Source organism: Empidonax traillii, unplaced genomic scaffold (assembly GCF_003031625.1).
Source record: "Empidonax traillii isolate 1590-97213 ecotype Southwest subspecies unplaced genomic scaffold, ASM303162v1 scaffold163:size1593379, whole genome shotgun sequence".
NCBI classification, from domain to species: Eukaryota; Metazoa; Chordata; class Aves; order Passeriformes; family Tyrannidae; genus Empidonax; species Empidonax traillii.
The window spans coordinates 1,266,066-1,290,461 of record NW_020955356.1 but is presented as its reverse complement, the minus strand read 5'-3'; the positions used below and the strand labels follow the sequence as shown (position 1 = coordinate 1,290,461).

The following is a 24,396-nucleotide window of genomic DNA, read 5'->3' as shown; positions in this document are numbered from 1 at the left end:
CTGCTCTCTTTGATGTGTAATACCTTAAAGATTTTAATTCCTCTTTACATCAGCAGAAAGCTTTACTGAGCCCTCCCCACAGCTGCAGCCGTGTAGCAATTTCCTGCCCTTTCTTGAATCAATGAGCTACAAAGATCAGTAATTCCCAACCTTTTCAGGAAACTGTCCAAATTCACTGAGCTAGGACCTTATTAATGCCTTCCATGTTAATATAGCCCTCCATATACCTGGAACTGCATCAATCCCTCTTCCAAATCCAGCCCCCAGTGCAGCTGTATCTCTGCACACAGGGAGGATCTTGTACCTGGGGCACATCCTACTTCCCACACTCAAGAGAGGAGAGCAGAGTAAAAGTCACATATGCCTCAAGGAGAACTAATGCTCCTAGTGGGGATTAAATGAGAGCTATAACATCTTTTTGCACAGCTTCTGTAAGATGAGAACAGAGGAGCTGGGCTAGGAAGTCTCTAGGTCGGTTAGGTGACTTTGTGATCATAGAGAGTGCAGCATTAAAACGTGTGGTGGAAAACACAGGGAATGAACACTGTCCTTACTGAACCATGAAAGACATAGTAGTCCTGGGGAACACACACAACAGGAGCATGCAAGTAAAAATTGAATTACAGTGCCCATGGGGACAGCAAATGAGGGTAATGCACATGACTTTCACTCCGGCCCGCACATTCAGAGTCTTGCTTTACAACCATAGGCTTCTTGTAATGTACTCATATATGTCTAATTCTATAATTAATTTAATGTTTAAAGCCTTTGTCACACTGATTTAGATCTGAAATACTCAGATCTGCTGCAAATTCTTCAGGATTCATGAATGGCAGAAAAAGTTGAAACTTTATTTTGATTTTCTTTTTCTTTTTTGATAATTCTGTACTGTTTTTACTATCACAATAGGGGTATTTGATTAAAGCTCCTGTTCAACTATTTTCCTGTTAAAATACTTTTTTTTCTAAATAATGCTCAAGGTGTTTTTTTAATCTTTTCATTAAAATCCTTACAAAAATCAAGTGATACAGTCAAAGTGAAACAATCTGACAACACTGCAGAAAAACAGGAATTCTTTGAAATGAGAATATTTTTGCACTTTTATCCTGCAAATGTATTGGAAATTCATTTTTTCTTCTAATATAAAGCAATAATTTGCACTCCAAGTTTTGGCATTTCCTGTGAGAATTAAAATCAAAAAATGCCCTTCAGCCAGCTCTACATATAATAAAGAATAAGCTCTTATTTTGCATAGTGTTAGACTGTGACCTATTTGTCTGTTTTACAATCTGCAATCTCCGATTTTTCTGTCTCTGTTCTTCATTTTAATAACAAAAACCAAACAAAAAAAATTAAGAAACTATGGTATCTTTAGAAGCTCTTTAATTTTACCTAATTCTTTAGATATCATGGCTCCACATCAGCAATACATGAACAGTTTACTTATAACTTATCAGAGATGCTAAAGAATGTTTGAAAACATCAGAATCATAGAACAAATACTGATAAAAATAAATAAATAAATAAATAAATAAAATATATAAAAATAAATAAAAAATGAGCATAAATAAATTAATTATCCAGGACACAGGAAAAAAAAAAACACCAGCAAAACATATATACCAAAAACAGAAGGGACACTAAGGTAGAAGCAAACAGAGAACAGAAATACAGCAGCAAAAAAATACAGTCTCCAAAAAAAAAAATGTTATCGAGCAGGAAAGCGATAAGCTGTCTTTACAGATATATTGTCTAAGAATATCTAAACCCCTTTGTGAGGATTTGGGACTGCGGGATCCAGACAGAGGTAGGGGCAGCACTGGAGGAGACTTCTGAAAAGAAATGGGGTCAGTCTGGCTAACCTGGAAAGTATTTCCTAAAGAAGTCATCATTATACATTAAATCTGTTTAGGCAAAATAAAACAGTACTTCTAATTCCTCTAAGAACTATTCTACAGCAAATTTCTCCTGTGAAAAGTAATTAGGATCACAAGATGCCTTCCTCAACCTTAGACACATGCTTTATGCACTCATCAGGGAAAGGAGGGAAGAGATCAGTGAGGAAACACAAACAAGTTCCTATTACCTGTTTCTCCCAGAATCTCTGAAACCTTTAGCAAAGGGGTTTCTGTCAATTTTTAATCTGGTGATCTAAAAGGAAGAAAAAGAGAATTAGCTGAAGTCTTCAAATTTTTCTCTTTAAACAAATGAAAACTACAGATGATTATCACTCTCACCCAAGCCACCTATACAGTGATCTTCCATACTTATTTCCCCAGACTTCTATTAAAGTCACCCTTCCATTATCCATGAACACACTATCTCCTTACCAGAGAATGGCACCAGAGACAGAAACCATGGCAGCATTAGGAAACCTGGCACAGCACCGGGGCTGAGAAATTGTTCCTGAGGGAGAAGCACACCTTGGACCCAGGTGCAAAACCCCAGGAGCTGTGATTTATCAGTGTCTATGTGGTTTGGGAAGCAGGCATACTGCTCAGGTTTGGCTGGTATCTGAGTTATCCTATCCTCAACACCCTAGATATCCAGCAGCTGGATGCACTCCTGAACCTTCAACAGTGTTGAGGAGAAAAGGCCTAGCAAAGCACAGGCTACAGCCCCAAAGGTGGCATTTGGCCACCTGGTCACATGTCCAGGTTGCTGTTGTTCTTGTCAGTATCTGGGTGGCCCCTCAAGAGTTTTCCAGTCTGGAAATCTTTTTTCTCTTTTCTTTTTTTCTTTTCTTTTTTTCCCCTCCTTTAAACATAGGAGGGGACAGCCAGACTAAGTGCTTTGGGGGGTCTTCCTTCATGATTTATTTTTAAGTATGAATTCCATGTTAGTAAATATGAAAAATAGCATGAGGATTTTGACATTGCAGCCTGTGGTATTCTACTCACTGTTTGCTATTCCACAACCTGGTGTAGCACAAAAACTTTCCTCTGCCTGCCTAACCTTGTCCTGGAGATTCTATCTCTGGAGTGAAAGGAGAGTGAGATCTCCAGATCCTATCAAATTTGAGGTGTTTTTGCTGAAACTGCTCAGAAGGGACTAGTTTAATACAATCTGATCTGAAGTGGATTTGCAGGTGTTTTGCTTCTGTCAGAACCAAGCCTTTACTCTGAATATTAACCTCAGATCTGGAATGCAGCTCCTATTTTTGCAGAAGCTTAATTTGTGAACCTAATTTCCGCTGCCCTGACTTTGCAGCTGTCCTGGGACTTGTGTGTACAGAGACAGATATGTTCTGTGGAGGATGGAATTACAGCAGAGGGAATCCCTGTGGTGGATTTGCTAACATTTTACAATTGTTTCCAGAGACACTTCTCCCAGTAAGACAAAGTTTTACAGCCACTGGAGGGCATGCTGGCAGATTCAGGGGATTTAAATTTGGCTTTAATGAAAAGGTTTCTCCATCCCACCAGAATCTCCCTAGTGGTATTTTAAAAATGTGATTGTGTCCCCCAAATTTTTCTGGACAAAATCTCCAAATGTTTGGAATTCAGAGAGACAGAAGTTTTAGTGCTTCTTTACAGTGAGGCAGCTGCCTATGGTACCAGTCCGTGACAGGGATCCCTCCCTTAGCACCTCCCTTACCTGTGTAATTATGTCTTATAGGTCTGGTCATGAAGGAAAAATGACAGTCTTATTTCCTGTCATTTCTTCTCCTTTCTCTATTCTCTTTTCATGTCTGGGTTACAGCTAAAGTTTTCAGAGTATACGCATTTGGGTGAGAGGGGCAGGTAATTTCCCATACTGCAATTACAGAAAACCCACCATCATGTTGCAATATTTTTGATCCACTTCAGATCCTTATTTAAGTCAGTTCAAGGGGACCAGACTGAGCAAAAAAAGTTAGTAGTAATGGGAAGAAAAAGAAGCAGTTATGGGAGCATTGTTAGCATGTATACTGTCTCATATGTTGCAAAAAAACCCCCAGATTATGACATTTCACTAAACTGTTACAATTCACAGTTGTTAGAAATTGCTTAAATATTACAATCTGCTTTAAGCTGATTTAATACGAGTCTGTCCCTCAGTCCAAAAATACTGAATATAATGGCATCCACTGAGCTCATGAAGTCATTCTCCACAAGCACAGTTATTGTCATGGAAAAAATATTAACTTCATCATTTTTCTTCACCAGCTTTTTTACATTCAAGGCTCCTCTGCAATTCATGGCAGGAAACTGTATAATCTATTGCCCTAACAGGTTTGATAATACATTATTTTTATTCTAAATGGGTTTGTACCCTCATTCTAGTTTTACAACAGTACCTTGCTCTCTCTAAATGGGCACACTATTAACGCAGCAAAAATCTTCAACAACTGACATTCTGTTTCACATGGCTGGGAAAAAAAAATTACCTTATGCAGCCCTTTTAATGCCATCACAACCCCTATGCCAGTGAGGAGGAGAATGGCAGGAAAGGGAAATGGAATGTGCCTCTCACCTGAGAATAAAATAGGGAATGTGTGTAGACAAACAAGAGAAGGGAAGCTCCCTGAACCCAAAGCATGACAGAGGTGCTGTGAAGGCAATGCGAATCCCTGAGGCAAGGGCAGTTGGAGATGAGCAGTATATAAGAAGACTACAAAAAGAATGGATGGATATAAGGAGCTGTCAATCTGTGCAAAGAATGTGCCTGAAGAAGTGATGAAGCAGGACACCTCATCAAAGAGTAGGACACAATCTTTCACTGGCTGCTGAAGGAGAAGAGAGAGCAAATGTGTTCAGAGTCCCACCCAATCTGGCCTTGAACACCACCAGGGATGGGGCATCCACAGCTTCTCTTGGGCAACGTGTCCCTCAGCACCCGCACCATAGTCAAGAGTTTTTTCCTAATATCTAATCTAAACCTACTCTCTTCAGTTTGAATCTATTCCCCCTTGTCCTGTCACTACACACCCTTGTAAAAATCTCTCCACCTCTTTCTCGTAGGCTCCCTTCATGCACTGGAAGGGCACAGTTTGGTCACCCAAAGCCTTTTCTTCTGATCTTTTTTAGAGTGGGAAGCATTTTATTTCCCAGTTCCCACCCTGCTGTCCACCCACTCAAAAGGTCAGAAGAGAGGTTACCATTGAAGACTGATGCAAAAAAGTTAAGTACCTCAGCTTTCTCCTCCTCTGTTGTTACCAATTCTCCAGCACTGTTTGCTGGAGAGGTACACCTTCTTTGACCTTCTTTGCTGGTTAACATACCTGTAGAAGCCCTTCTTGTTATTTTTGTGTCCCTTGCCATGTTCAGTTCCAGCTTTGCCTTGGCCTTCCTCACCCGATCCCTACACAATCACACTTAATCTCCTTTCTCTTCCCAGGTTACCTGTCCTTGTTTTCCCTGCCTGTGCATTTGCTTCTTTTCCGTTAGTTTGAGGTCCCTACTCAGCTATGCCCGTCTCTTGACTTTCTTGCTCTGGGGAATTGCTAACTCTTGGCTATATAGAAGACTTCCTTAAAGATCTGCCATCTCTGTTCTATCCCTTGGGCATATCCTGAGGGCAGCCCCAAAGGGGATCCTATTGACTAATTCTAGAAGAGGTGAAAGTTTGTTTTCCTGAAGCCCAGGGGCCTAACTTGACTCCTTACCTTAGGACATTTATGCACGAGGATTTCAGTTCATATGCAATAAAGGTGTTCAAAGACTTATTTTGTCAACAAACTGATGAGATTGCACTTCTTTAAAAGTTTTTTCTTCACTGCTATAAAAAACCCAGCTATGTGTTTTCTCTCTGAGACAACAGATCTGGACTAGTTGTACTGCCTTAAAATTATAACAGGGACAGGACACTGTAATTTGTATCATGAGACAGCAAGGAAATCTGAACACAATACATCTCTTTATGATTGATCTCACCTACTTACTTGACAGAAGAAGCTACAGCCATCTTATCTCCAAGGTGGTTTTCTGACTAGATACTTGATGTCTACACACTACCCCATAGCAAGCATTTTCTTTTTTAGCCTGTAAAATGTACACTCTTCTTTTGCTTTGTTTCTTGGATAAGTTAGTATCTCAGTCACAAAAGGCACACTGATGTTTTTATGAGCACACAACATAAAAGGAGCCTGAAGGCACACATCTTTACCTGTTGATTTTGGTAGGCTGTCACTGTGGTGAAGACTGTCTCGGGGAAGTTAAAAGTTTTCACCCCGTCTCCTGAAGGAACTGGCTTCGTAGGAGAAAGATCACTGCTGAAATCCTTGCGGATGACATGAACACGGGGCTGGTATTTATGCATTGAATGTAAGATTATCTGAAGAGAAAACAAAAGGAAAAGGACTTTTTTTTCCCCCCCAAAATATTTTACACCACATCCAGATGTACAAGAGAGCAGAGATGGAGTAAGAGCTAATATGAAGAAAACTACCCTTTTTTTACAAGCATGTATGAGATAAAATTTGTGCTATGTGCAGAGAGGAAGCTGCTTTAATGTTTTATAGGGTAAGGCAACATTTCAAGGAAAAGCACTAAAATAGGGAAAAAACTCCATAACTCTGGAGAGCAGCTACAGACGTGTGCCCAACAAGACAGAGGAGCATCAAAACACCAGCAGCACCCTTTAAAGATTTAGAGGAGCAGGGCTAGGACAGCAGGCACCACAAATAACTTCTAACTTACATGGCCTTGATCATCAAGCTCGTTGTTGGTCAGCTTGAGCTTGTCAAAACTGACCACCTGCCTCATCCAGGTGTCTCCAGAAGCCAGTGAGTCGGGGTGGATGTAAACCCTTGGGGGCACTGGAGAGTCAGCATTGCCAGCCACCATCCACTTGGAGCTGTGATACACATACCTGAAAAAAGAAGGGTAGACCTAAGGGAAGTTGTCACTCACTCACTCATTCACTGTAGGAATACGTCCAGAGCTCCTCCTCTGCTGCCACCCAACCGTATGCACCCCAGGCTCTCATTTGCAGTCAGGGGAGAATGTGCTTTATTGCAACCTCCTACCTTCTAAATGAAAGCCAGGTTATCCCTGAGCCACTTGTTCAGACTTGATTCCTTATTAAAACCACCTTGCAGTTATTTTCCCTGTAAAACTCTGCCACATGTTCCTTCACAACTCCTTAACTCTCTCTGAGCCAGGGTAAGAAGCTGGAAAATATGGATAAACAAAGTGCTCTCTGAAAATATTAATAAATGCCCCGTAATTTTTGGAAATCTGCACTGGATCCCATACCAGATTTTGCAAAACACATGTGGCTTCACCTAGAAAGAGCAAAAGCCAATAGATACCACCAGAACAATTGCTAAAACAGAATTTCTGGTTTGAAATGTTGCGAGACAGGAAATTCCATATGGTATTACATACATTGGGATTAAAGGAAAAAATTATTTTTGTATTCCTGACCTTTTGTGATCTTTTGTGTTCCTGATCTAGCCATTCTATATATGCCATAAATTTTTCTACCACAGCTTTGCCGAGACATTTTTTTTTTTCTGTCCTGTAGCTCCTTCCATCTAAGGCATTTCACAAAGAGTCCTGCTAACACCTCTAAGTTTTGCCCTGTGCTGCCCCTCATTGGATCTCTACTCAGATCTGCTAAGTCTACCTACAAGAGTGACTAATTTCCTGTATTTTCACAAAAAATGAAAAGGAAAAAAAAGTCTGTTTCTATAACTGACAGTTTGCTCGAAGGACAGAAGCAAAGGGTAAGACAATATATTTATTTTCAATGTTAATTTTGTCAGAACCACACTCCAAGAAAGAAAAAAAAGCATCCAGTTGAGTATCAAACACTGTCTTGATGTTTTCCCAGGAAAAGCTTTTTCCTGAGAATCACTCTGCACAATTTGAGAGCAAAAATGTAGTATTTAGCATTTGAGGCAGAGGGTCAATTCTGAATCCTTGAAATGTGGTTCAGTCAAGACTGTTTGGGGAAAAGACTTGCTCTCAGGGATATTTTAATAAGAATACATAAATCACCTCTGTCTGAATAGTTTTCTGGGATGTAGGGGACCATGAGTTTTTCAGAGTACTTTTTAGGGTCAAAAACCCATTCTTATCTGAGAATTCTCTTCTTCCTGTCTTTCAGCTCAGCAGTAGGGGATTTCTCAATGACTCCACATGGTAGGTCAGGGACCAATCTTCACTGTGGCTGCTGGGCTGGACAGTGAATCTTTTTAAAACTGAAATCACCCAATTTAGTTCAGGCCAGACCTGAGATTCCTGTTTTAGTTCAGCTGCTGCTTGCCCATTCCTTTCTTGCTGAAGTAGTTTCAGAGGCTGCAGACTCCCCATCGATAACTCCAGTTATTAGTTCCCTCAGAAAGTTGTAGCAAATCATGTCAATTAGGAAATGCATGACAGGGAACTCCTCAATTAAAAAACTACTATTTGAAAAGAGAAAGATTTAAATCCAAAATTGCAAGGGAGTATATTAAACCTCTGGATTTGTGTCTCATGATTCTGCTCAAATCAACCACGTTGGTATAAATCAACATGATCTCCTCCAGCAGACCTTCGCAATGGTGTATAATGGCAGGTGTCCTTGCTAGGCTGTCATTAACTGTAAGTTATTACAAGATTCCTGCCTCTGCACTTAAAAAGCTTACCTGTATCTCTTGTTATCCACAGGGACAATGTCCATGGCAATATAATACTGCTGGTGGGGATCCAAGCCTGTAATTTTCACCCTCATGGCTGGAAACATTCTCCTAGGAAAATAAGAGTAGAAACAAGGGGAGAAAATGGTGAATAAGGATGATGAAGCAGGTCCTCACACCTCTTTCTGACACCACGAGCATGCTACTTTACACATCCCAGTACTTGCTATGACTCCTCTGGACTTGGTGTGGGTAGAAAAGACTGTGCTGGCAGTGGTTTGAATCTTCAGATTTTTCCGACTTAGAAAAAGGGGCAGCAGGATGTCAGTGATAGTGTGGCTATGGCATAACTTCTCCTTCTTAAAAACTTTATGGTGACCAGTAGACAAATTTCCATTCTATATCTCCCTCAAACAGCATGCTAAGGGAAGTAGTGTGATATTTTTATGTCTTCATGAAATCTGAGGAGCAGAACTGGGTGAAGCGAAGAAGAAATCAAGCAGCAGAGCAGAGCACTGAAAGAAATCCTGTTTTGTTTCGCTGGCTGTTAACTCAAACCTGAGCTCTACTTGACTGGCTTCTTAGCCCTTCTCTAGGAAAAACTTGAGCAGAAGTCTCAAGCGGAAGTCCTATAAGATGGTGTTACTCATTTGCATGACTTCCACCTAGAAAATGCAAAGCTTTGGTAGGACACACTCCGAAAGTACTGCATGATCATACAAAACTACATTTTACTTCTCTGACAAGTAGGCATATCCTTATGGAATGAAGGTATTTGGAGGGAAGGAGGATATTAAAGGGGAATTTAAAATCATAATGCCAAAACAGTGGAAAAGGGGTAGAAGAAATGTTGTGTGCTTTTTTCCAGGAGCCACCCCTAGAAACCATCATGACACTTTCTATTTAGTGAGAAGCAGCGAAACATCAGAGAAGAAGATTTAGTTCTCCCAGAATTTCTGTTTCTCAAGGTATTACCAGTGGACACAGCCTGGAGGAAAGAGAAAACAGGAAATTTCATGTCATAGTCTCCAGACATGTCTCTCAAACTTCTCACTGCAGGGGTGTGACTATGAGAAGATATTTTATTCTTTCCCATCCAAGCCATGTAGAGCCACTTACAGAAGAGAGTGGGAAGGAGGAGGTTGGTGTTCACCCTTTATTTTAATTATTTTAATCACAGCTCTTTCATTTCAGGCCACACTTAGAAGATAAGTTCTGATCTTTGGAAAAGGGCATTTCTCATGGGGAGTGGGGAGAGCACCACAGCACAGCTGCCACAGCACAGCTAACCCGAGTTATGAGAGACATAAAACTGTCAGAAAAATAGTCTGCAGAAACCCTTCAAGGACAAAGCAGATTAGTGCAACTGATGGTGTGAGTTTACTAGTGGAATGACTTGGGGGGGTGAGGGAGGGGGTGGGTGGAGAATAATGGATTAGCCTTTGGTGGCTTGAGGGCATTACCTTGTTTCTACCACAATAGCTCATTAAATCTGCCAAGCCAAGTGGGTACAGGATGTGGCATTTTACAGTCCAGCTCTCCTTAATTAGAGAGAGGTGGCTTGGGAGCAGCTAAAGAGGCAGATCATGTTTCAGAGGGTTGATGAGAAACCCAGGATTAAATCTGAGTCTCTTTGGGTCCAAGACTATGCACTGTATTGGGAAAATTGAATGCTCTGTGTGTCCCAAGAAGCTCTCTCCAAATCTGCAGCCCCGTGTAAAGTTGCAGAATAGCCTGTGGGGTTGTTGCTGATGAAATACCTTGTAAAAGATTACCGCAGACCATTCAGCAGGCTTAGAGGCAAATCTTTAAATGATCAGAGAGAGCTTGGCTGATCCCATTGCTTTCTCTTAAGGTTTAAGTGTACTTTTAAAGTTTTGTAAATTATTACTGTTTTTCTTTTTCTGTGGGTGTAAAAGTAACTTAGGTTTCTTTGCAATAAGAATGTGGCCTGGAACTGTCACAGCAGGTCTCCGGCAGCACTGCTGCATGGCAAAGGGAAAATGGAAAAGGCAGAGGCGAACAGTGGTGACTTAGGAATGTACCATGTGTAATCCTGGTAAAGTCCCTGTTCTCTACATTTCCTCTTGGCTGGCTCTTGGTCCCCCAGAGGCACCAGCCTTATAGAAAACAAGGGGCTCAAAGGTTTGGAGGGAATTCAGACCATTTGAATATTGCTTATGAATATGATATTAATAAACAGTCAAGAATCTTTCATCTAGAGAGGTATCAGCTGGTTTTATAGTCAACAGCTACAGACACGAAGTCTGCCTGTTTTCATAGGGAACATCTGATGACATCTGATGTATTTTAGGAAGAGGTTTTATATCAGCAGCAGTTTGGGATGATCAAGTTATTTATATGTTAGCTTTGCCACTCAGCAGGAAAACAAGTCTTCCTAAACTTAGACTGTGAACTTACACACAGTACCCTTTTAGGAGAAATACGATGTGATATGAAATAAGTTATTACTTTAGGACCACTTAGATGTGTTTTAAAAAGCATTTTAGTAACAACCAATAGCCTCAATCTACTCAATTTCTGCTTCCTTCCATAATGAGAGGGAGGTTTATGAATATCAACAGTGAAGAAACCTAATTATATGTAAGCATCCCTAAAACTTGAACAAAATAGTATTATCCAGCACTGCAGTGTACTGATATTTAGAACCATGTTTGGGAACTTTCAACAAAAGAAAGAAGTAGTTGGATTTTGGCAACTAGCACTATATTGTTGTTGTTGTTTTTGTTGTTTAAAATTTGCATTTTACCAAAAAAAAAAGAGTTTGATATTCTTTTGTGAAAATTGTTCAAAGAAGGTATATCAGTTGTGACAGGTGTATCCCCAAACTGGATTTTTTTCTCCCAATAGAATAAAGCTTCAGTTTTCAACCCTTAAATTAGAAACTTAAATAACACTAGATTTGCATAAGGGTGACATCTGTTAAATACAAACCCTAAAATGAAGGGCTCTTCAGTCATAGCAAAAGACAATTTGTCTATTGACAGTAACACAGTAGTCATTTCCCAGTCATAAAAAAATATGATTGAGAAACTCCACAAAATAATCTGGTTTGGGTTTGCAGATTTATTGTGTACAGTGTGTACAGTGTTAACAGTTTGTGTGAGCTTACAGGGCAGCCTGAAGTTATCATTGCTATTTCATATCTCATATTTCCTTGCATTTAAGACTGATGCCAAATGATATTTCTTTATAAAAAATAAATCTGTGATGGGTGAAGGAAAGAAAGGCAATGCAAGGCGAGGCAAGGCAGGGCAAGGCAAAGTAACAGAGGAATGCCTTTCTGTTTCCCTCTGCAGCATGGGATCATGTAGAGGAGCTGTTTGTTTTCAGAGGAAAAGCTGAGGGCACGGCTTGGGAGCAAAAGGATTTGATGTTTATGAGGGAGAGGGAGATTAGCAGATCTTCTCAGTTGCTCCCAAAGGGGACATTTTTCTGGAAGCTGGAGAAAGCTTATCTGACCCACTGGGCCAGGACCTCTAAGCAGCAGTTTGGTAACTGTAGCCTGTCAGCTCTTGCTCTGAGAAGTCCTCTCCATGGGCCCCTTCAGCATCAGCAGAGCTTCATTACAAAATCCCTGCTGCTGTCACTAACTGAAGAGCACTGGAAATGAAAAATAATGCTTGGTACTGTAAACAGCCCTAAGTACACGTTTCAAACAACTCAGACTCATGATTTCAGGAAGGCAAGGAAACTCCATGCAAAATACCATTTTGCATACAGAAGGAGTCAGGAGAGGACAAGGTCACAAGTTCACAAGTTCCACTCACTGCTGGCTTTTTCCACTCTTATTACCAAGCCAGGCCTCAGCACTTTGGTTTGAGCCATGCTGCAGTACAGATATGACAACTGTGATATGACAGATGAGATCATTTCCCCCACTGTTGAGATGAGATCCTGGTTCTATGACAGGTAAAACCTGGATCCCCAGAGCAATGTGGACGTGCTGGTATGCGTGGTCACACTCATATAACCATCCCATCTCCGTAAACAGTAGGCAGCCATTCTCTACCAGAGGAGCATTCCAAGCACTCCTTATAGTGTATTCCCACTGGAATAAGTGTGCTGTTTCCCAGTTTGGGCAGCACTTCTACGCATCAGTTAACAGTTACCCCTGCAACTCAGATGGCCATAGACCTTAGATAGGGATTTGAAGGATGACAGGAGGGATTCAAATTCCTCTGCTGATGTTGCCAGGGTACAAGCATGATCACTGTTAGTCAAGGAGGGTAGATTAAAAGAGTTAAAGATGGTTTTGGGATGAGCTGCTCAAGTCAATATGGCTCGGTACTTAAGCTGAAATTATTTTATTTTATACAGGATCTAAGATTGCCTTTCAAACAAAAAGGAGATAAAGGTGATTGCATATTTTAATGCATTGCAGCTGACAGCCATTTGCATCTTTTGCACAAGGGACAAAGGTATCTTGTTATAAGCATCTGATTAAAATCTCAATAACAATGTTTTAATGGAAGGGAAGAAAGGTAAAGTCATAAGAGGACTGGAGCAAGTTTATGGAAACAGGCAAAAAAAAGACATCTATAAAAATAACACTGAGAAAAGAAAAAAACAAAGCAGAATTAAATATGATTGACACTGGGAGTCTAAAAGTCAAAAAGTGTAGTCAGCCTGACGTAGTCAGGATATAGCTCCAGAAATATGTTTGAAATGAAAACGTAGGTTAGAAACTAGCATTACACAGCAGGAGCAGAAAGACATTGTGTGGTCAGGCAGGAACCAAGCAGTGCCTTACAAGTCATAGAAAATTAAGGAGCAGCTGTAGTTTTAGGCAACTGAGTCTGCAATTATAATGGCTTCCAAAACAAGAAGGTCTTACAGAATTCAAATAGGTTTTCCAAAGAGAAAGCAACAAGACCAAAATCTTCTGTGGGGAAGGAAGCAGATGGAAATTACACTGTGCATCTCTCACAATTTCAATGAGTAGTAGGAAATTTTGCCCAAAGAACACAAGCTCTGCTATTTTTTCTGGAAATGATACATACTAATCTATGGAATGCGTCATGTATCATACATCCCATATAGAGAAACAGGACTACCTGAATCAGCTCCCATCCATCACTGACACATCTTCTCTGAAAGAAAAATGTTTAATCAGAGAAGTTAAACATTTAATTTGTGAATTTTATCATATCTGTAAGCTCCATCCTCAACAAACAGGTATATTACCTAAACAAACTGCCCAACTCCTCATTTTGCTTTGCAACAGTCAACCTATAAATATAACCAACAGGGAAAAAACACACAAATAAACAAACCAAAACTCTCCAATTTTATTAACATCACTTTTGGAGAAGAATATCATCAAGCAGAAAAAAAATTATATCTAGTAGCTACAGCTACGTAGATTTTCTGTGGGTAGCCAGTGATGAGACAGTCAGCCATCAGAATTCCAGTAAGCATCTCCTTTCAAGGAGAAAGAATATTATTTAGGATTATAAAGAATTTATGATTTGCATAGTAAGACGTGTAAGTGATACATGATCTTCTGTAAGTGGAAAAATTATCCAGACTGGAGCTTGCAAAGGCACTTGAGAATATTTTTAATGGTGTTATATGAAAAAAGTCTTGGAAAGGGAGGTATTCTTTACAGTCCATATAGGTTTTCCTATGTCTATTGCCTTCTAAAAATTATCAAGATACCTATTGCTTTGGACTCCTTAAATAAAGTTAGTGTGTCTGTCTTTCTTCACATGTGCTATTAAACACCTCTGACAGTTGCATGGATAAGAAAAGAGGTATTTCATCAGAAGATGCAGACCAAGATTTTGACCAGAGAATAGAGACCTCTCCTCTAAAAAATGAGCCAAAATCTAAGAAAATCCAAATTTTTTTTTTTTACTTGGGGCCAGGTTGAAACAAATAGAAAAAAAAAATCAGATGAGAGAAGTGAATTTGAATGTTTGGCTTTGCAAGGCTTCTTTACTAAATGGGGCTTGTTTTTCCTGGCATGGTGCTTCTGTGAAATTGTAGTTCCGCTCCGTCATGTACCCACATGGAAGGAACTATATATACCTCACAATAATTCTTAATCAACTTTCTCTTACTACTGTGTAATTAGGGATAGGTGTCTATTGTTTGGTATGGTGATATGCAATGTAGGAAGATGTATTTGTCTAAAAGGCAACATGAATGGCAAATTCCAAGAACCATTTCTGACATTAAACATTTCAATTCATATATGTCAGAACAATAGTTTTATATCAAAAGTGTCAAAATACATATTTCCAGTCAACAAATTAGAGTTTACAGCTCAGGGAGACCTGATGAAAATTTCCAACTAAGAGTTGTTTAAAAAAAAAAAAAGCAAAAAAGCAAAAAAGCCAGCACTGCATTTAATACCATGTATTTTCCTAAAAACTTTTCAGGAACTACAGAATCTTTTCTTTATATATGTACATCAGGCTGACCAAACTCTTCCAAAGTATTTTATTTTATTATATCTCTCCAGAATGTTTCACTGTGGTTTTTATTCCAGAACCCTTCCTTTTCCAGGATCCCTGCCAATGATGTCAAGGCTTCTGTGAGAAGATGCATTGAACTATTTTCAAAATTCCAGCGGCATTGATGTTTCAACCTTTTTAGTGAGTTAAAAAAATAAAAATTAAAAAAAAATGGCACCCTATGATCAGGGTATGGCGTTTTAAGATGTCAGAAAGGTCAGCTACTTCATTCAGAAAAATATGAGCTTATGAGATCATCTTCATACCACTAAATTCTGGGCATTTTAGTTTGAACTGCTGTTGGTGGGCTTTGAGATATTTATGCTGCTCTTTAGTCTATCTACTCCATGTGTCATAAGATAATTAAATATAGTTTATCCAACAGGCATTAATGTATTATTTTACATTTCTGAAGCAGCGTGGTCCAGACACCAGGACAATAAAGCCAGAAGCAAGGAAGTTGGCTCTTCCAGTGCCATATTTAACAATGCTGGAAAGATCACCTAATCTGTTTAGGTCTCCATTTCTCCCCCTATGAAAAGGGGATAATAATACATTTTCTCTGTGTTTGCTTCAGCATCTCCAGAGAAAAAGTGTTGAACAATAGCAAGTGATATAATTCTTTTTATATCACTTTGCCTCTTCCATTTGAGGCAGAAGGGCAAAACCAGCAACCCACCCACAGGTGTTCCCTGTGCCACTGAGATCGTATATCTAACACTGGGAGCTCATCTGGCTCTGACAATCTTTTTTAGGGATCATCTGGGTCATTTGTTCAATATATCTTTTCTCAAATTGTCTGAACTTCATGGGGCTACAGAGCAATAGCACTAACTTTACAAGAACAGAAAACAACAAGTCTAGCTGTTCTGGAAAAATCTGAAAGCATAGATATAAAACAACGCTATAAACAATAGAACACAGTGAGTTTTCCCCCAAAACCTGGGGGAAAATCTCTTCTGCACTCTTGAAGCAGGGTCGGGACAGCTCCCGGGGCAATCACGGGATCTGCTTGCCGTGGCGGGCTCTGTCCGTGGTGCTGACATCTTCCTTCAGTCCGTCAATCGGAATTAAAACCTTATTAGGTGGAGGTAAGGATCAGACTGTCAACGCAAACGTGGCTAAAAAAAACCTATAGTTTTGGGTATCTAGAAATGTACAGCTACCTTCAGGTTTTGTTTTGGCAAACAGACGTCTAGCTATTTTTTTAAGAGTGGACAGCAATGAAGATCTTCTCCTTGGCTAACATCATGGCAGAGTGGGTTTTTCTCTCTACAAGAATCTGGTTTACTAGGGGCTTTTCCTAATCTCAGCTAACGTAGTATCAGCTGCAGTAGCCGAGGAAAACATTAGACCTGCACATTTTTTATACAGGAAGTCATTAATACTTTATCTATTTAGAACTGCAGGAAGACGTTCATTTGGTGCAAAGGTGAGTTTGAATTTCACTGGATTTGAGATTAAATCAACTGGCTCATGAAGTGAGGAAACTCAAATGGCTTACCATTCATAACTCATCTTGAATTCAGTACAGCCAACAATCGGGATCATTTCCTGATTTATTTGCTCAAAGAAAAGACCAATCTCAACAGTTTCCTGCAGCTCTGAGTTCTCCTTTGGAGCCACTTATTCAAGTAGTAATGTGAAACAACTTTGCTTGTCTTAAGAAAGCTAGTAGGAGATACAGCTCTGAAACTCTGAGAGCCATTTAATTTTCTCTGTGTATTTATTCCTTGGGCTTATCAAGAAGGCAAAAGAAAGGTTTCTTTCCTCCAAAAAACTTAGTTTGTTTGGTTATGATTTCTTTTTTAACTAGATAGAAATCCAGAGATGTCTTACCTGCCTGCTTTTGTGATGATCATCTCTGTCCCAATGTCATGAAATCTTTTCCAGAGGTCAGCACACTGCAGCTCTACCTGGATCTCTTCCATGGATGAAGGTGGAGGAGGCTGAGGGCCCGAGCCACCAGAAGTAAGGTCAGAATGGGAGCCAAATGAGCAGGACGTCCTTTCTGCCAGCACCTCTGTGTCTGACCCAGTGCTCTGTTCTGAGTCTGCAAAGTAAAGAAGTCAGATAAGACACCACAGTTCTACCTACTGTGAGTGTTAAAAGGAGGGAAGAGGGAAATCAATACAGAAAGTGCTAAAGAATAGTACAATGCTCTTTTATAAGGTGTGTGTATATATGTAACACATGTATATTTATGGTTTGTTGGGCTTTATAGTCTGATTTGGGGCTTTGGGTTTCCAACATGATATCTGGCATTTTTTGTAAAGTTTTAGAAGAAGTTGAAAAAATGACCCTCAGCATAAAATAAAAATAGTAGCCAGCAATTGAGGGGATGAAGAACAAAACATAGATTAAAAATAAAAATGAAAAAAATTAATTCAAAAATTCCATAGTTTCAATCTAAGATTAGACAGGGTCACTGGAAAACTACATTCCATTTAATTGTGTATTGTCCCACTCTACTGTTGAAGAGTTGGTTATTTTTAAACAACACTTTTTTAATGTGGGTGCACATCCACATTACATCAAAATAATTCACAATACATTCTGCAAAGCAATGTGTTTATGCCTTGAGCCTGATTTTTGACAAATTTGCACTAGTATTATATAGATGATTAGCAGCAGAATAAACTGATGTGAGGCACTCCACTAAAAGGCTCAGGAAGAGCTCTGTGGATTTCAAACAAGATTCAGAAACACTATTTTTGAGTGTCCTCACTGATCACATAAGTACAAGCAATCTCAGTGAAGGAATAAAACGGCTATTTATATGTGTTCTTTGCACTTACAGAAAGAAAGAGATATCCCTGTCTGCAAGGGAAACCTAAGGAGACAAAAAGTAACAATCTGTGCTAAAAATGTGATTAAATCACACCATCTAAAATTCCTTCCATACCAAGCAAATGCCTTTAAAAACCCTGAGGTCATGAAGGCTCTCTCAGGTTTACAGTGTTTCTGAGAGACAATGTCCACAGGAGCAAGCTTGCACATCAGTGCAGAGGGTTACAATCAAGAAGACGCAGGTGGTGAAGACACCACCTGTGGAATCACCAGCCCCACCTCCTGCCACATAAAAACATTTCTGGAAAATCCATTTTGCTGCAGTGGTATGGACATAAACTGTTTGGCTGATAGTATAAGAGAAACTTCCAGCCCCAAGTGTCAGCAGGAAGCATTTATCTTTTCTGAGAGCCCTAAGTGACATCTCTGGACAGTGGACATTTTGCTCAAAGGATGTTTTCAGAGAGCTTTGTCAGTTATTTAGACAATCTGCCAGTACAATGTAGAAATTCTGTAGGACACTGGAAAGGTTCGAGATGTATTGCTCCCAATCCATTTTGAACAGGGAGTCCTTATGTCTCCCACAGACTTTCAAGTTGCTGAAGCCTTAATAGGTCCATCCCTCTAAAGGAATAGCACAAACTTACCAGTGTAGGATTGTTACACAGAGACAAGTACTACACTCAAAACTGATGTCCTGGACACAAAGTGATTCAAGATAATACAGGGTACTTGCTGAGGTTCTGTGGCCACAAGACAGATAATCAATCTGAGAATATAGAGGGGCTGAGACATTTGCTCCCTGCTTCACTACCCCAGAGATGTAGGAATGAGGTGATCCTTCTCTGTCTCCTCTAGCTCAAATTATTCCACCTAAAAGGGTTGGAGAAGGTAAGCCTGAGTAGAGGTCACTATGCTTCCATCTTCCTAGGGATGGTTAATGACTTTGTCCTTCAACAAAAAGAAAGAGAATGCTTCCCAAATCACAGTAAGACCTTTCTGTATATCTGCTCATGTGCTGAACCAGCAGTCTTACATCTTCTTGAGGTCATAGAATCACAGAATCCATTAAGTTGGAAAAGACCTCTGAGATCATCAAGTCCAACTACAACTGATCATCACCCCATGTCAACTAGACCCTGGCACTAAGTGCCACATCCAGTCTTTCCTTAGACACCTCCAGGAACAGTGACTCCACCACTTCCCTGGGCAGTCCATTCCAATATCTAACCACTCTTTCCGTGAAGAAATTCTTCCTAATTGTTAACCTAAAATAAAGCTAAACTACACTGAGAGTCTAAAGAGACTGGACCTAGGGAAAACCTTCCATTACAGAGTCCTCCTTCTAAAATGAGGTACCAAACCATAGATTTGAATCTAAAGAGACTGGTTTAGGCCACATCACTTGTGCTTGATTCAGGCACTCAGAAACTCAATGTGTGCTCTGAAGCAGTATGGTAAACGGCCAACAGATGGCACTTGGCTAGATGCTCTCCCCACACCATTCCAGCATTTCCTGGACAACCTTTCAAACTGGGCATGTGGCTGGAGCCTTGGGCATCCCTGAGAATTAAGTAAAATTGCGCGCTGCAGAAAATTAAATATCAGAGGCTTAAGCCCCCTCTCATTGATTTTATGCTGATATCATCTCACTGACTTTACAGACCTTTGGACGTTTTTTATTATTATTGTTATGGAAGTGGAAGGAGAGCCACAACCTTTCCTTTATTAATCCCTTTCCCATTTCTGCTGTCTCCAGATCACCTTGGAAATCCTCAACTCATAATTTCTTTTCATCCACAAATTCCCAGGCTTCTTGTTGGCAGATAGGAAGTAAACACCATTCTCACAAGCATGGTGACTCTGAGGTCAGCATCCCCACTGAGTGTCCCAAGATAATGGACAACAACCCCAACCAGTTTCCTGCACCAATACCGTGTGTCCTGGGATCAGAACCCTCTTACACAAATCAGTGAGGTGCTACTGCCTGACTTCTTTCTAAAACTCAGTGGGCTAGTGTTCCTTGTGTAAATTCCCTGGGTTTTCAGCAATCTGGTAAAAGAGGCAAACAGGCGTGTGAAATGTTAAAAGATATTAATTTTCTAAACAATTTCATACATGAAACTTCAGAAGAATTTTCAGTGCAGCTGGAGCACAGCAGGGATAATGGTCCCCCTATTTAACCAATAAAATAAAAAGAGCTCAGTTTAGTCCTTGGCCATACCATGCAGCTCATGAACTCAACAAATGTTTTACTCCAAACTATCAAAGAATGTAAACTACAGGAGTGAGAACAATGACAAAAACCTTATTTATATAAAACACTACCTACCCAGAGAAGCCCAGCAGATTTAGTCTCTTCCTTTCATTACTTTTTCTTCTTTTTTTTTTTTTTTCTGTACATGTATATATCTAATGTAGATCCTGTCAGATTCCATTAGCATAAAGATTTCTCTTGGGTGGAATGTGGCAGCTGTTACAAGCTGTTAAGGGTTTCGTTTTTTACTGTTTATTTTTGTTTGCAAGGTTTGTGGACTTTTAGTGCAACAGGTGGTCCTTCAGTCTCCCCAGCAGTTGACTTGATGGCCATTAGGGCCTGCAAACTACAAAGAAGGTCCAAAATCCTGAACATGTAAGGGCTAAGAAAATTTGGAGGACTTTGAGGGGGTTTAGGGAGGGTTTTCTCTTATCAACTCAGCAGAAATTAGCAGAGCTGACACCTTGCTTTTGCTGCTGGTTGCAGATAGATCTCGTGGTTCTTTTTAGATTTCTAATTTTCAAGCTGACTTACTACCACTCCACCAAGTCAGAAGCATAAAACCATGCACATAGAATTGGGACCATACCAGAATCTTGAAACAAAATGTCACAACCATAGGAAAGTGAAAGAACAGAAACTCACTAAGTCCAAGCACTTTGGAAGAGTGCAAATTCATCCAACTGTGGTGAGGCAGCTGCTGGTGCAACTGCTTCAGGTACACAGGAGCTTTCCCCTGATTAGTAATCCTTGGGCAAAAGCTAAAAAAAAACTCAGTAACTTCAAAAATACTCGAGAAGTCTGGCTGTGGTAAAGACAGCAGGAGCAGCATAGGTGAAGCAAACAGCAGAAAAGCTTGGAGTTCAACAGAGCCGTTCAAATTAGCATGGTACATTTTGCACAGCTGATCCAGCAATTGCTCTTGCTGTAGGCAAAGGTTTCTAAACACTTGGTGATTGTAACCATATGGACCTACTACACACAACAAATAACACAAAGATAGTTCCACAGGTGTTCTTACATATTATTTTCTCCCCCTGAACTTTTCCATTCACTCACATACCCAACTACATTAATCATCCCTTCTTCCAGCATTAGGCCCATTATCAACTTCATACAGCTAGAATTTATAACCTGTTTACTACAGAAAATAGACCTATAGAATGATTGGGGCTCAAAGGGGCCTTTAAAAGATCATCTATTTTATCCCCCAATAATATTCATTATTATTATATTTGTGACTACAAGCTGCAACCAATATCAGTATTTTACTGATATGGAGAGAATACAAGCTTTTCCAAAACAAGAACTTCCTGCATACTTCTACTATATTGCAATCTCAGGCAGCCAAAAGAAGCATTCAAGTAATTCATTTCTAGCCTAAGACCTTTTTGTGAAAGCACAGCAGGACAAAATGACATTAATATCAGCAAGACTCAAAAAGACAAAACTAGAAGATGATGTAGAGATGGGGAAATGTGGCAAATGAAGAGATCTGATCACAGACACATGTGAAATCAGTATGAAACTAGCTGATTCTGAAGGACTGCTCCAGCACTTTAACCTCTAAGGCTTCTTCACCCTCCTAAATATAGTTCTATAAGGTGTTTTTGTAAGACAAAAAAACATGTAAGATACATTAAAAAGAGGCTGCTCTTACCAAAACAAAGGCTGCTCTTACAAAAACTAAGGCTGAGTATAAGGCCAGTAGAGTTGTTACACATCTATATCCCCATGGCAAACAGAACCAGTAGGAAAATATAAAAACAAACAGAAAGACAAAAAAAAAGAAAACCATGGTGGCTTTGTCTCTAAATGCAAATCTTGCATCAACTTGACTATGCACTGCCAAGAACTGACTTATTCTTATACTGCTTTATTCTATGTAAGACTCAAGATAGACATAAGACCCAGCAAATTAAAAATCACTCTGATTCATTGGTATGCTCCAGCTGCTCTGCTCCACTCCAGCAATGCAAAACAGCTGTAAACCTGGTTTACCAGCAAGTTAAATTGGGTTTATGGCTTCTTGGTATTGGCAAAGAAGTACAAAGCAGCTGGTGCTTACTAGTATACTTAATCCTAGGGGTTTGCCCTTAAAAGTTAACTTTTTCTCCAGCCAGAAGAAAGAATATCAGCCACAATTAAACTTTAAAATCGGTTTTTATCTCACAGTCTATTGTAACTTTTTAAGAATGCCAAGAAAAAGAAAACTTACATATTATGCCAACATACAGTTTAAGACCATATATTCAAGAGACCAGATCCAGTCCTGAGCTGCATCAGCTGAAAATAGAGATGTTGACTGCTGGGCTCTGAACTCATCTTTGGCAAATACAAATTTTTACTACAGAAGTGTCAGCTAGGTGGCCAAGAGTGTTCTGACTAGTGTCACAGCATAGGAGTACTTTGTAGACTTCATACGAAATCCCACTGTATTCTCTCAGGAGAACTGCCTGCAACTCATCAGTCCACGCTTTAGACTATCTATCATAACTAAAAATACCACACCAAATAGATGTCAACAAAAAACCTGTCCTGTAAACTTTCCTAACCTTCTGTAAAAGTAGCTTATAAGCATATTTTTCCCAGTAGAGGCTTCTGTCCAATCATATTTTAGGAGAACAAAATCCACTGAAATAGCAAAACTTGGACTCAGAGTTTGATGTTGTATTATTGTTTTCCAGAAAACAAAACCAGCTTGGGTCTTCAGCATGTCTGATTAGCTTTGAGGAAAATGCAATTTGAAATTCAAGTGTAGAGGAAACCAAGAGATTCCTAAAATTCCCTGAGGAGATTCTCTGCAGCTGTCAGTCAGAATTGACTTAGGACAAGGAATCACCAGCACAGCCTCACAAAAGGATTGCTCAGTAGCAAATATTTAGAAAGCCCATACTTAAAATAGTACAGGCCTTAAAAAGAGCATGCAGAAAAGTAAGATTCAGTTAAATGAGAAGAAAAAATTAAAGAGCATAATACTGAAAAAAATGCAGTAGAACAGAGAGAACAGCAATCTTTAAAAATTTTGTGAAAGCACAAGTAGAGAAGTAATAGGAAGAAAGGGGGATGTTATTAGAAGAAGGAGGTGAAGATGTTATTAGAAGAAGGAGGTGAAATTGATGTCAACTTTAATCTGGCCAAGATCCTGAACTGTACAGACTACAGAGAATTTGTCTGGCCTATGTCCAAGAGTTTGTGTAAAATTAAAGAGTGGAAATGCTCTTGAAAGTTAGGGAAAGCTACAAAAAATAAGAGACTGGGCATTAGATGCATTACATGCTGTAGCCTGTAAACATGGAGTCATTATTCTTATAAATAAAACCATACAACAAATATTTAGAGACCAACCCAAATAAAAATGTTGACTCTAAATAACCACAAATTGTGAAGGAGTCTGAAACCAGATCCCAGCTCTGTGGCAGGCCCTTCCCTGGTGGAAATGGGCACCGACTCTGGGACAGTCTCTTTCTGGATTATGTGGCTTGGACTGCTCTCTGCCAGATAGGAAAAAAAAAAAAAAAAAAAAGAAAACATGACACAAGATTAATGCTGCAGTGGTATCTATTCTGTCTGAGACCAATGTGAAATTGTTGAGAAATTTAGAATGCCTGCAAAGTCCAGAAAATATTGACCTTTCTGTAGGCGTAAACAGAGCTCAAACAAATGAAGCTTAACATTTTAAGTACATTAATATTTAGCTGATATTTGGTGGCCTACAAAATACAGGTAAAGAGAAACCATATATGTTTCCCTATACCATGGGTGTTATCAGGACAGCAGTATCAGGGATCTTAAGATGGCATCTTAATAACAAGAAAAGTCCAACCCCTTCCTGAGTCCTGAACTCTTGATATTGCTGTTATGTGACAGTGAGTTCCACCATTTAACTGTGCACACAAGAAGATAAAAAGTACTTTTTCACTTTAAAATGCATTGCCTTTGTGATATGACTGTCCATTTGCTGCAGTGTTATAGCAAGAAAAATGCAACTCTATATATTTCCTTTCTAAGTGCAACTATTTCAGAAGGAAATCATTAGAAAGTTTCCACAGGAATAGTTTCACAAGAAAAAATGCATCTCCATTAAGCTGAAGTTTCAAGTTTAAGTTGTTCATTTCATTCAAAACTTACCATTTTCTTTGGGGAAAACAGTTATTATCAGGCTAGTCCTGTTGAACTGATGTTTGGGTTTGTGATAGTTCAACAAATCATTAGAGTACATTTTTTTCCTCCACATGCTACATTAGCCAAGCTGTCTTTCAGACCTTCCACACCCCTTTCTGAGCCAGACTTTGGAAGACTATCTGCCCTCGCACAATTTT

At 39.5% G+C, this 24,396-nt stretch overlaps 1 protein-coding gene across 1 annotated transcript in view; it reads right to left on the bottom strand.

The window, feature by feature from the left end:
- The window catches only part of TBX15 (T-box 15), a 90,729-nt gene that overhangs the window by 21,134 nt on the left and 45,199 nt on the right, over positions 1-24,396 (bottom strand). The window contains exons 2-6 of the mRNA XM_027885268.1: positions 16,867-17,080; positions 8,555-8,656; positions 6,621-6,792; positions 6,088-6,255; positions 2,087-2,151 (exon numbers count right to left, since the gene is read on the bottom strand). Coding sequence (XP_027741069.1) covers positions 2,087-2,151; positions 6,088-6,255; positions 6,621-6,792; positions 8,555-8,656; positions 16,867-17,080 — 721 coding nt within the window. The remainder of the gene's footprint in view (positions 1-2,086; positions 2,152-6,087; positions 6,256-6,620; positions 6,793-8,554; positions 8,657-16,866; positions 17,081-24,396) is intronic.